Source organism: Rhinatrema bivittatum, chromosome 7, assembly GCF_901001135.1.
Source record: "Rhinatrema bivittatum chromosome 7, aRhiBiv1.1, whole genome shotgun sequence".
Lineage (NCBI taxonomy): Eukaryota > Metazoa > Chordata > Amphibia > Gymnophiona > Rhinatrematidae > Rhinatrema > Rhinatrema bivittatum.
Window position 1 is genome coordinate 101,807,999 of NC_042621.1, and position 14,168 is coordinate 101,822,166.

The 14,168-nt window shown below is 40.4% G+C and overlaps 1 protein-coding gene across 2 annotated transcripts in view; it reads left to right on the forward strand.

The window, feature by feature from the left end:
* EDC4 (enhancer of mRNA decapping 4) overlaps positions 1–14,168 on the forward strand; it is a 324,468-nt gene that overhangs the window by 54,927 nt on the left and 255,373 nt on the right. For both annotated transcript variants that reach the window (XM_029608825.1, XM_029608824.1), the window contains exon 6: positions 7,583–7,733. In XM_029608825.1, coding sequence (XP_029464685.1) covers positions 7,583–7,733 — 151 coding nt within the window. The remainder of the gene's footprint in view (positions 1–7,582; positions 7,734–14,168) is intronic.

Consider the following 14,168-nt stretch of genomic DNA (forward strand, 5'->3'; position numbering starts at 1 on the left):
AACAGCTAGAAAAAAATCTAACAATTTGCAGGGTGGGGAGAGAAAAAACAGTAAAGCCGCCCCCTAAGGATAATTATACGGTAGGTAAAGGGGGCATCAATAAGAAGGATCTGGGTAATGTGCCACACCTTATGCCAGAGAGAATAAACCAGGGGGCAATAAAATAACATAACATATAAAGTAGCTTTATCAGAAGAACAGGACCAACAAACGTGTGAAGGTAAAAGCTCCGCCTTAAAAACTTCCAAGAAGTCCATACCGCCCATTGAGAAACAAAAAAAGACTGTATCAAACTGGAAGACAATGAAACCAGCAAAGAACAGCACCAAAAATACCCCCAATTTACATCATCAAAAGAGCAATCAGTTTCTTGAAGCCATAAATGTAGACTAGAGTGGACAAGAAAGAGACTCTTTAAGAGACTTATAAATCGTAGAAGCTAGATGAGCTGAAGGACCAAAGTGCGGATAAAGCCTGTAGAGGGGAGGATATTTAGAAAAACGAAATAGAAAAGAAATTAAGCAATCCCATAGCTGCAACCAGGCATAATATGGAGATTTAGGCAAGGAGTAAGTATCCCTTAAGTCAGAAAACAGGAGAAGGGAGTTATTTGCTAGGATAGAGGTAAGAAACCAAATATTACAGGCCTGCCAACCTTTCCAGTTAATAGTGAGGCCACCTATAGTTATACATTTATGAAACCATAAGGGTGCCAGTCTTGAATTGCCAAAGAGGGCCAGAGGAAACATGTATATAGTCTAATTCAGAGAAAGCCCAATGTGTTGCGTTCAAAATCAGTTGGGATTAATAGATGGGAAAGAAGGCATGCAGGAATCCCTTCTAAGTCAAACGGAGACAAAAATGCGTGTTCTATCGAGATCCACCTAGGATTTTCAGGTATAGAAAAAGATGAGGAAAACCAGTGGTAACCTTGGTTCAAAATAAACGCCTGATAAGAATAAAAACCTGGGAAGTTAACCCTTCCACAACTGTTGTCAACTTTTAACTTGGATAAGGCAATGTGAGGGGCTTTATGATGCCACAAAAATCGAGAGAGGAGTCTGTCTATTTGCTTATATAAATCACAGAAAAAAATTGGAAACATTGAGAGAATGTAGTTTACGCGAGGGGATAACACCATTTTTATGGTATCTAGTCTACTCCACCAGGTTAAATGTAAAGGAGTCCACCTCAGGATAGAGTCCCATAACATCTTTGGTAAGGAAGTTTCACCTTGAGTAAGTGTAAAAGAGATAGGGTGGTGAAAAAATGAATGTCCAAATATTTAAGCCCTTGGTCCAGTGTGCGAAACGGGTAACCAGCTTAGTCAACCGTCACCCCAAAAGAGTTCAAGGGAAGAAGCTCAATTTTATGTTAGTTTATACGATAGCCAGAGAGAGCAGAATAAGCAGCGATAAGGGAGAACAGATGAGGAAGAGAAGAAGTTGGATTAGAGAGAAACAGCATGACATCTGCATATGCCGACAATTTGTATGTTTCAGAACCCAGAGTGATACCTTCAATTTGGGTATCATGTCTTATAGCCAAAAGAAGTGGTTCCAAAGCCAGGTTAAAAAGAAAAGGAGACGAGGAACAGCCCTGCCAGGTTTTCCTGTGTAAAAGAAAATTGGAAAAGTTCTTGTTTTTGAAATATAAAAAGGCAGACGGCTGATAGTAAATCAATTGAATCCAAGCCAGAAAGGAAGGTCCAAAACCAAACCAATATATTGTAGCAAACAAATAGTGCTATTCAACCCTGTCAAATGCTTTTTCAGCATCTAATGATAAAGCTACAACAGGGGAAGGAAAGATATGAAAAAAAAGATGAGCATTATTAGACTAATCTATTTTTTAATAAAGCTTGATTGATCAGGATGTATTACAGATCCCATAACTACCAATCTAGTTGCCAATATTTTTGCAAACAATTTGTAATCCATGTTTAAAAGAGAGATTGGCCGATAGACACAAGTTGGGGACCCCTGCCTGGCTTTGGAAGGACCACAATACAAGCTTTGAAAACAGTTATAATCCAGATATAAAACCAAATCGGGAAAAGAAATTAAGTAGTCTAGGGACTAGTGATTTTTGAAATGCCTTGTAAAAGTCCACAGTAAAGCCATCGGGTCCCGGAATCTTCCCTCTACGCAGAGAAGACAATGCGGCAAGAATTTCCGCAGAGGTGATGGGGTCATCCACAGTCTTGCGTTGATCTTCAGATACAGAAGGATGAGTAAGCTGTAAAAGAAATTGGTTAATATTAGGTGTACTGGAAGAGGATTCAGATTGATATAAGCCAGAATAATAATCATGAAAAGCATGCAGAATTTCTGCGCCTGACATCAGTGTAGTACCTGTTGGAGTTTTAATCGCTTGGATGCACTTTTCTTTTTCTCATAAATTTACTAAAAGATGGCCACATTTATTATTCTCAGAATAAAATTGTGCACTTTAAGCAAAAAGGATAATACCAGCATGGGAATTCAGTAATTTATTATATTCATGCCATGCTTTTTTCAATTTCAGTAACGTATGAGAAGAGGGACAAGCTATGTGGTCACTTTCTAGTTGAGAGACTGAATTCTGTAGGGAAGCCAAAACAGCCTGTTGTGCCTTCCAGGAGCAAATACTGTAGCTGATGATCTTGCCATGAATAGTTGCCTTAAAAGCGGCCCATGTTGTAGACGAAACATCGAGATATCGTGTAAGAAATAGTTGTCAATTTTATACTGTAAAAATCCAGAAAATTAGACATCCTCCAGAAGTACAGAGTTAAACTGCCAGAGCCAGTCTTCAGCAGGTAGAGAGACCAGGGTGAGGTGGAAAGAAACTGCAGCATGATCAGAAACTAAAATAGGGTGTATGACAGCAGATTGAATGTTCTGGAGCAGAGAACCAGAAACTGAAAAATAATGTGGGAGTATGAAGAATGTGGAGAGGAGAAAAAAGTATAATCCTTGTCAGTGGAGTGTAATAGACTTCACAGGTCTACCAGACCTTTGGCCTCCATGTAAAACTGCATGTTTTGGCGTAAAAAAATCTAGCCGTAGACTTTTTATCTAGAAGAAGGTCCAATGCTTGGTTAAAATTGCCTCCCACAACCCATCTGGAGGGTCCTATTCCCAGTAAATGGAAAAGATATCTTGAAAAAAAATGGGGTGATCAGTATTGGGAGCATATAAATTAAGGAAAACAAAATTTTCAGATCCCAAGGAGACCTCTACTGAAACCCCCACCTGCCATTGGGATCAGCAGAATGCTGAGAAACCTGAACCCCTAGCCGCTTATGAAATAATATAGCGACCCCTTTTTTCTTGTACTGTGCAGGGCTGAAAAACATCTCCCTGATCCAGTCTCGCTGTAATTTAAGAGATTTCACAGAGGAGAGATGTTTCTTGTAGCAGAGCCACATCTGTTTGTAGAGAGTGCAGAGAAGATATTTTCTTCCTTTTAATGGGATGTGAAAGACCATTGACATTTAGAGATACTATAGATAATGAGGAGGCAGGTGCCATATTTGACACTACATGAAAGGAGTGAATGCAGAACCTGCATGAGATTAAAATATACCATATAAAAGTGTGAGCCCAAGTAGCATCGTGGCTATCCAACCTGAAACCATTAATAATAAAAATAAATAAATAAATAAAAAGCAGTAGACAGACATGAAGAAACAGTTAAAGCCAAAAATTGGCAGTGAGAGTACAATGATCCTCAAGGCAGAACCAGTCGCTGGTCAAGATCCAATGGAAGTAAAATGTGGGGCTGTGCCCATATAGGAAACAAAAAAAGACCATGAAAAGGAGGCAACTCAATTAGGGGAAACAGGAAAAAAAATAAAGCTCCAGCTCCAAAAATAGCTGAAAAAAGTGGCTAAATTTGGGAGAGCTAAAACCGTTAGCCAGGTGAAAAGAGAAACCAAACGTCGTTCCATCCTCATAATGTGGGAAGATAGGCGTAAGAGGCTAATATCTGAGAAGTCATGTCACCATGTCCTGTGAAGCTTCCAGAGAAGAAAGAGAGGATTCAAGCTCAACAGGTATATCAAAGGTTTTCATTTGGTTGTGACAAGTGACCTTCATCCTTGAGGGATAAAGAAAGCCAAAACGAGCCCCCAATAGCCTGCAAACGTGAGCGAAAAGCCTTAAAGGCCTTACATTTAGCTGCAGTTGATCTTGCCAATTCCAGTACAAAAAGATGATTATGGCCTGGATAGACAATCTGAGATCTAGAGTGGGCTGTCGAGAGAATTGCTAAGGTTGAGGATATCTAAGTAGCTTGAATATTGTAGGTCTCTTATGTTTAGAATTTTGCAGAGGTCTGGATGGAGTGCGATGTGCACGGTTTATCTCCAGAGGAACATCAAATGTGAGTTGTAGACATGATGGAATCAGAGAGGACAAGAATTGGATCATGTCCAAATATTCATTGCCCTCCGGGACACCCAGAAGCCGAATATTATTTCTCCGGTTGCGATTTGCCAATTCCTCAATATCCTTCTGTAAGTGCTCTATCTTTTGAGCAATTTGAGGGAGCGGGCCTGTCACAATCAGTAATGACGCAGTTTGCGATTCTGCGTCTTCTAAGCGCGTTTAGAAGGTAGCCAGTTGTTGGGCCATTGTCAACAGCTCAGTCCGGATAACCAACGTGGTTTCCATGTTTATTTGCATCATTTCTTTCAGCTGTTTCAATTTGGTGAGAACCGTTTCAGCAGACGCCAGAGGTTTAGTGTGCGTCGTTTTCTCCAGTGATGTGGGATCTGGCTTGGCTTGTTTTGTGCCGGCCACAGCCGCAAATGCCGTTTCAGTTTTCCCCACTTTGGAGCCAGATATCTCAGGCAATATGAAATAGCATTTACCAAAAGCTGTCTCAAATAGTGTTTGAGCGCAGTGAATTCAAGAAAGGATCTTGAGAAGCAATCTGATCAAGCAGCCATTTTGGTTGCTGCTCAAGAGTGCCCCCCTTCATCCCACACCCAAAGTTTTTATGAAATGTCCCATTTCAGTCAATCCATAGTGTGGATTTTTTCCCCCAAAACCTCACTCTTCTCAAGTCAAACACTCGTCATACCCTGGATTACAGAAGAGCCCTGTTTTACTTGGACAGGACAAAACCATTTAGGGACTTTCAGCAATTTTTTAATCATATGATCAAATCCATCAAGTCCAAACAATTAAAAAAAAAAAAAAAAAAAAAAAAAAAGAGACTTTATCCAGTTGGCTATGCTAATGTACTGCCTTCTGCTTCTCAAATACTGGAATTTAACTACAGCAGAATGTAAAAGCTCACCAAGAGCTAGCAACCGCAGCTTTAGTAGCTTTTCATTGTTCAGCATCAATTCAAGTCATTTGCAAAGCAGCCACATGTTTTTCTCTTCATACTTTTACCAAACATTACTGCTTGGAAGAATATTCTTGTAGAGAAAGTAGTTTTGAACAAGCAGTACTCTAGAATTTGTTTGGATCATTTAGATTTAGATTTTTTTTTTTTAATTCCGCTTTTTGCACTTCTTTTTTTTTTCCCAACGCTTCAAAGCGGATTACATGCAGGTACTGTAGGTATTTTCCTATCCCCAGAAGGCTTGCAATCTAAGTTTGTTCCTGAGGCAATGGAGGGTAAAGTGACTTGCCCAAGGTCACAAGGAGTGACAGCAGGACTCCAACCCTGGTCTTCTGGTTCGTAACCCACTGCTCTAACCACTAGGCTACTTCTCTTCTCCAACTGGCCTGCCATCCCTTTTTATGGGCTATGTGATCTTAGTCCAGTTGAAACTCAGCTTGTGAAATAATTGAGGAGTCTGGTTCAGCGATGCCAACATGCTCAGAATTTTTTTTTCTTTTCCTTCTGAGCTCTGAGTATGCGCATTCCATTCTGTCACGGTCTGATGTCATCTACTCGTGTAACTTAATTGTTTTGCTATTACAGGTAAGCAATTTTGCTTTAGACCCTTGTCTCACACACACACACACTGCTTAATTATCTTTTACTCTACATCTGGACTCCGACTCTGTTAGGATTCAGCTAAGTGTTGTTGATGCTTACTGTTGGCATGTAGAAGGAAATCCCGGTCTCTCTACAACCTCTGATTGTCAAGTTTATGTGGGGCTTGCTTTGATTTAAGCTTCCTATTAAGCCATTTGCTATGTTAGTACTCAGTATAGTACTAACATAGCTCGTGTAAGCTTCTTTTGTATCTCCTGAACTCTGGTCCTCAAGAGCCACAAACAGGCCTGGTATTCAGGATATAGACAATGAAAATATATATATTTTTCCTCTAGTGAGGAAATTTGTAAGGCTATGACATGGACTTCTGTCTGCACATTTTTATTCCATTATTGTTTAGATGCTAACTTCCAACAATAGTAGCTTTGGTTAGTTCATCCTCCTTGGTTTCTTTGAGGGATGCATTCCAAATCCAAGTCTTATTTTTATTCTTTTGTGTTGTCTTAAAAAAAAACCCAGCAAGGAATAAAATTGCATGGGGGGCTACCAAAATATCCTGTCCTGCCCAAACCCCTCCCTTCCCTTCCCTTTTTATTTATTTATTTATTTTTTTGTTGCAAGGCAACCCTTAGCTAGGGATTCCCACTTGTATGGCTAATTGCATTCTGCTTGTTGATGGAGAAAACCAAGTTGCTTTCCTGTAATGTAGGTTCACCATTATCCTGCTGTCTACAGAGAAAACCTGTTAAGTCAGCAACTTAATCATGCGGTATCAAAAGCTTATGTACAACATTTTTAATGGTTCTTTTAAAGATATCACAATTTCCTTATCCAAGGTGCATAATCTCTCTTCCATAGTTCTTTAATCTTATGTTCATATGATAATGCAAAATGAATTATACTGTAAAACAGAGATAGCATGAGTGTTTAAGGTATATAAAAGTCTGTCTTGGATAGGGTATGCATATGCACATTGAAGGCAAGTATGGTCATTTTCATATCAGCTAATTTTGATTCTGGTTCCAAAATTAATGTTTATGTGAAACAAAATTGTATGAAAATGAACATATATTGGAGTCTTCAGACACATCTTGGTTGGATAAAACACCAGTGTGTAATTAAATCATCAACCTTACTATAAACTACTGGTAAGTTTCTATTATGAAATACGAAACTGGAGAAGGTGGTTTGAAGTTAATAGAGCTAGAGAAACTTGTGTATAAGACTTTTCAGGTTTTTAAGTTACGTGTTTTTTATATTTATACTCCTTTGGAAATATGACATTAAGCCCTTCTGGAGAGGAGTGTGACCAAAGTTTCTTAAAGATTTTGTTGATTACTTTATTACAATAAAATATATTCTTTTCATTGCTGCAAGCAGCAAAGGGTAAGAATATGCCCAAAGAAGAAACAATTTGTTTTATAAAATGAAGAAGAGATCAGCTAGGGGCTTATGACATTGTTTTAAGTAGTAAACTGAGAGACTAGATGAGTCTTTATGGTTCTATTCTGTGTTTGTGATTAACCTTTTTGTTTAATAAATCATTTTTTTAAAATATGGCTTTGAGATAAAAGATACTAAGATGGTGAACAAAAAAGGCAGACTGCTGAGTGTGGTGAATTTCCTTAACTCTGATCAGAGAAGAGATTTTAGTTTACATAAAGAGACCTGATGGCACTCCGCTGAACAATTTCCGCAGAATCGTATGGTGTCCCTTCATCTCTGATGAAAGCGAGGAGAATGCCAGTGAGGAGGGGAATCAGACCCTGGCTTTGCTACATGAGGACCGGGTAAGTAGGCCTCCGATTCCTGCCTAGTCACTTTTTATCACTTCTATGGAATTTGTCGGCTATAGCTGATGCAAAGGGTCATCTGGGAAGGTCAATGTTAACCACCAAAAGCATTTTGCTATTATCACTGAGTAACTTTCCTGAAAATCTATTGTATTGTATTGTTATTGTATGCTATTGTAAATTGCCTTGGTCAACTTGCTGTTAGTGTGATATAAGTGTAATAAATAAATATGTGATAAAAAAAATGTAACTCAGTACAGTAAGCTAATGGTACACTAATACATTAAAAGTTTATAAAAAACAAACAAACAAAAAAACCCCCCATAAGTGCACGCACAGGATGAGCACACATTTTAACTCGGGGTGTTGGGTAGTCACTTGAACTCATGATTTATGCACATATAGCAAGCTGAAATCATGTTTTACCCTGTTTCCCCGAAAATAAGACAGTGTCTTATATTAATTTTTGCTACCGAAGATGCACTAGGCCTTATTTTCAGGGGATGTCTTATTTTTCCATGAAGAAGAATTCACATACCGGTATATTGTTGAACAAAAAAATGAACTCTCTCCTCGAGGGCCTGCTCTCCCTGCCTCGGTGCCTGTATTCAACTACTTCTGCCTGCTGGGATCATTTTTAACTTGCTTCCTTTTCTCCATTGGGAAAAACTGAAAGGTGGAGGCTGCTGCTGACTCAAACCTAGAAAATGACCACTGATGTTACTGAATCCTGAGAGAATGGGGCATTGAGCACATTGTCCATTTCCATCCATTCAAATAACAGGTACCTGTGCGTGCGATTGGGCCGCTCAATGCGTGACGTCACGACGTTTGGCGACACGGCATGTGACGTCACGCATTGAGAGGCCCAATCGCACGTACAGGGGCCGCTTTCGCCCGTGCAGGCATCCATCTTCGCCGGGAGGCAGGGGAACCGCGATCTGTCTCCGGAGGAGGGCTGTGAAAAAAGTAAGTCACTTCGTTGCTTTACCGTACACTGCCAGTCCTCTCCCCTCCTCCCGGAGAAAGGCTGCTTTTCATGCCTTGCTTCGGGAAGAGGGGAGAGGACTGGCAATCCCGAGCGTAGGATTGCCTGTCGTCTCTCCCCTCTCTCTCTTGCAACTTTTTTTTTTCGCCTTTTTTTTTTTTTTTTGCTTTTTCGATTTTTTTGCGTTTTCGTTGCTTCGGGAGGAGGGGAGAGGACTGGGGCTGCCCCGGAGACCAGCACCCATGGACGTGGCCAGGGCAGGTGAGCGGGGGCTGGGGGAAAGTTTGCCGCCTACCCTTACCCCTGCCTCTAACGCAGGGGTAAGGGTAGACGGTAAGTTAGCAGGTTAAACGCGCGGCAAAACGGCAGGGGCGCGCGTTACTGTATGGGAGGGAATACCGTAGCTAATTCGATCGTTTACATGAATTATGTGCTAGGTCTTACTTTCGGGGGAGGTCTTATATTTAGCAATTTGGCAAAACCTCTACGAGGTCTTATTTTCGGGGGATGTCTTATTTTCAGGGAAACACGGTATGTGCATAAATCATGAGGTAGAAAAGGGAAGAGCGGAGCCTAGGAGGAAGACTCAGATTTGTCGGCAGTGAGGCAGTCTCCATTTCTACAGCACTTTTGCTGATCTAAAAGGAAGGGTGGGGGCATCAGTGAGAGGACAATGTGTCTAATAAAGGATGTCTTTTTTTTTTTAAAGGATTTCCTCTCTCTCATCCAAAAAAAGGACGTTGCCTTTTTTGTATGAGGAATCCCAGTGTCAGTGCCCTTTTTGTGAGGGAGGAAGTTGCCACCAGTAGTGCGTTGATTGGTAGGAGGGGAAGGGGAGATAGCTCCAGTGGAGACATTTTAAAAACATTTTAAAGGAGAGAGGGAGCTGAAGAAAAGATTTATGCCTACAAGCCAACTTTCAAATAAAAAAAAAGAAATACACGGAGTATAATTGGGAGTGTAATTCTCCACCACCATGACCTCCCAATTGGCTCCATACGCTAGCGCTAGACACTTTACTCCACTGCTGACCAGGAATAAAATTTCCAGTGTAAAGTGAACTTGCATTAAGCCTACACACCTCTCCTTTATCCGTCAACAAAAAGGACTGAACTAGCAATGACACATGGATGATGTCTTCTAATGGCAGACAAACTCTTCTTTCCTAGCTCATAGAGCTTTTACTCTACTGCATATGCGCAGGAGTTCTCATGTGTACGCCATACTGACATTGGAGCCATCGATACTTACACTGTTGCTTACTAGATTGGATACACTCATCGGTGCCCTTCCGACATAACCCAGGCCACTGATGCCAAAGCAACCTGCTAAGTCTCTGAAAGTCCCGATTCCCATTCCGGGATCCTCAGAAGACGAAGGCACGGACTCCAGTCCTCTTTCAACACCGATTCCACCGATGAGGTGATATGATACAGACTTTCAGATACTTGAAAGGTTTTAATGATCCAAAGACAACGACAAACCTTTTCTGTTGGAAAAACAGCAGAACCAGGGGTCACGTTTTGAAGCTCCAGGGAGGAATACTCAGAACCAATGTCAGGAAGTATTTCTTCACGGAGAGGGTGGTGGATGCCTGGAATGCCCTTCTGGAGGAAGTGGTGAAGACCAGAACTGTGAAGGACTTCAAAGGGGTGTGGGATAAACACTGTGGATCCATAAAGTCAAGAGGATGTGAATGAAGAGTGGGTGACTCGCGGGAATGAACGCTACTACTTGGGGAATAATACCCTTATTCAATAAACACACACGGTTAATGCGACTCCAACATTGCTCTAAGCTTCAACGGCAAGAGGAAATGTGGGAAAAAGGATTTGCATCCACAAAAAAGCAAGGGAGTAGCTTGCTTGTTACGGCGTTTACTACCCCAAACCAAATAAGCTTGATACTTCACTTTCAATGCATATCCAGCATAACTCTCTGCTTCAACGGCAGGGGGAATGAAGAACAACCAACAAGGACCGAATTACAAAGTCTGGGTAAACAAATAAGCATGGGTGTAGCTTGCTTATTGCGGCGGTTACTACCCCTAACTAATTAAGCTAGATATTTCACTTAGATGCAGCTCCATCACTGCTCTCTACATTAATGGTGGGGGTGGAAGGGAAATAGAACCAAAAGGTTACTAAGAGCTAAGAGTAACAGATAAGTATGAGTAAAAAAAAAAAAGTGTGAAACTTGCTGGGCAGACTGGATGGGCCGTTTGGTCTTCTTCTGCCGACATTTCTATGTTTCTATATATTAATTTATACAGTTAACGCAAATAATTTTTCACTTCAAGAGCACCAATCAAAACAAGGCATCACCCTTTAAGGTTAAGGGGAATTTTTTTTTTTTTTTAATTTCCCTCCTTTCCACCAAGGCAGGATACAACATATTAGTGGTAACACATGTCAAAGACCCATAGGTGTAGCAGTTTAACAATTCTAAGCTGAAGGCAAGGTAGAGAGTAAGGAATAAACTTAAAATAGATCAACAATAAGACTAAAGTTAAATAGACAACATCTCAGTAAAATACATGACAACATCTTACAAAACAACATCTTAAGCAGCACCTCAGTATCATCCAGAACATCTAAGCAAAACAATAGGTTGTAGTCCTTTTTTTTCTACTATATAAGGAGCAGGTTTCAGACTGCTTTCCAGAGTGGAGGTAGTTATAGGATTAAAGGCCTGGTGGAAGAGCCAGGCTTTTACTTGCTTCCTGAAGTGGGAGTAGTAATGCTTTTGGTAGAGTTTTACTGGGAGAAAGTTCCATAGGGCTGCTGATACCAAGAAAGTTTGACAAGTATCCATTCTTTTGAATTTTTTGTTGGAGTTGTATGGAGGCATCAAGTGAGAATCTGAGTTCTGGAAGAGCTTGTAGGATGATAGCCTATCTTTCAGATAACTAGATCCATTTCCTCTTAGGGCTTTGTAAATCAATGGGGTTTTGAATTTGGTTCTATAGGAAACATAGCCAGTGTAGTTTTTGTAGGACAGATATTTGCATCCATCTATCAACCGTGCAGTAGAGTTTTGTATTAGCTAGAGTTTGTGAGTGGTCTTTTTTTTTTTATGTAAAATTTTTCTACCACCACTTCAAAGATCATGGTGGTTTATGATAAAAGCATACATAATTACATAAACATTCAAATTCTTTACATCATTAACCATCAGCAAGGGACATCCTAACATAAGACAGCAACAGATATACCTGCAGTTTTTCTTCGAAGGATTGTTCAAACAGCCATGTTTTTAGAAACTTTTTTTTTTGAAGATTTTTGGATTGGCCATGATTCTGAGATGTTTGACATTTTGAACCTTGTCAATGGACCTGTTGATGAGTTGGTATGACTTCTAACTTTGCCTAGATGGGCTTGTGGGACATTGGGACTGATTGTAAGCCTTTGTTAGCCGACCTTAGGCTATGTTAGGGTGTGTATAATGTAAGGATGCTTCTAGCCATATTGTCATTGCTATACAGTATATGTCTTGTGGATTATTGTTAATTCTTTACATTGAATGTGGAAATGAATGGGTAACCAGTGCAACATAGATGATGATGGAGAAATATGGCCAAATTTTGGAGTTCTGGTTAGTACTCTAGCTGCTGAAGTTTAAAATAGTTAATGAGCTTGCTGGTAATCCCAGGAAAAGAGAATTGCAACAATCTAGACTGGAAAACTGTCTTATGTGTTAATCCCTTATACAGTGTGTTGCAGAAATCCAACTATATGATTACTATGGCATAGATTTACTTTTTCTTGATAAGATGATTAGTCTTAGCAATGTATGTAATGAAAAGAAGCAACTTTTTAATGTTGCCTGCTTTGGTTGGGAGCCTGGTTAGTTCTTAGTCCAACAAGGTCATACTTGTAGGATGAGTCAATACATTCAGTAAGGAAGACATTTTTCATAATTACTTGCTGGCTGATACAGTACAGTGCACTCCAGAGTGCAATGTTAGCCGGCTTTTGGACGCGCTAGCTTTACCCCTTATTCAGTAAGGGGTAATAGCTTGTCCAACCCCCCCCCGAACCTAATAGCCCGCAACATGCAAATGCTTGTTGATGGCCCTATTAGGTATTCCTGCGCGATTCAGAAAGCAAAATGTGCTGCCAAGCCGCACATTTTACTTTCAGAAATTAGCGCCTACCCAAAGGTAGGCGCTAATTTCTCCGAGCACTGGGAAAATGCACAGAACAGCAGTAAAAACTGCTTTTCTGTGCACCCTCCAACTTAATATCATGGCAATATTAAGTTGGAGGTCCCGAAAGTTTAAAAGAGTAAAAAAAAAAAAAAAAAAAAATTAAAATGGGCCCGCGGCTGGCGGGTCGAAAACCAGACGCTCAATTTTGCCGGCGTTCGGTTTCCGAACCCGTGGCTGTCAGCGGGCTCGAGAACTGATGCCGGCAAAATTGAGCGTCGGCTGTCAAACCCGCTGACACCCGCCGCTTCCGTCAAAAAAGAGGCGCTAGGGACGCGCTAGTGTCCCTAGCGTCTCTTTTTATCGCAGGGCCTAATTTAAATAAATTAAAATACTGCATCGCGCGCACAGGAGAGAGCGGGCTTGAGTAAATTACTTGGGTTTATCTTTTGCTGCAGCAGAAGGTGTGGGGACAGTCAAGTCCCAATTGGCCCAGAATTTCCAAAAAGCCTACAAGCTTCCTGTAAAGTTTTAGAATTGCCCCCAATATTTTTTTTATCTGTACTCAACAACTATATCAGCTTTATTACAGATATATAGACAATCGGGGCAAATAAGGCATTCTGTTGGTAGACCCAAGAATATCATCAGATCTTTAAACTTTAACAGTTCGTATTATTAATTTGTTTATTTGGGGAAAATGAAGAGAAATGAAGCGGAATATAAATAAAAAATAAATCGTACACTAGGGAAATCCTAACCAGCTGATGAGAAGAAAAGATTAGAGAAGAAAGTAAAGAAAAGACAAAAACAGCAAGTCTGTAGGTATCTTATCTATTTTTAATGCTGAAGGGGAGGTTCCATATCAAATGAAATAAAACGGTTTTTGCTGGTATGTGGGTCCCCCCCCCCCCTCCCATAGTTGAACTGACCATTGCCAAAACAGGTGGGGTACATAATTTTGTCTCCAATGGGGTTAGATGGCAAGGCATTAACTCCCAGAATTGTACAGGCTCTCAGTCTTAGCGAAAAGACCAGGCAGAGAACATTATTGAATCAGAGCTCAGATCCCTGTATTTGGATCCCAGCCGTACTCCAGGTCTATGTGAAGAAAATAATTCTCCCTTTTCTCTCGTTTGTCAATTTTTGTTAGTACAGGGGAAATAGAGGTTTTGTGTTTGGTTTTTTTTTTGTTTTTTAATTTGGTGTGGGGAAATTTATGGAGTATTTTGCTAACAGAGGACAGACATGGCTGCAGTACTAAATTGATTCAAAAGCAGAATTTTTAGACTGGGGT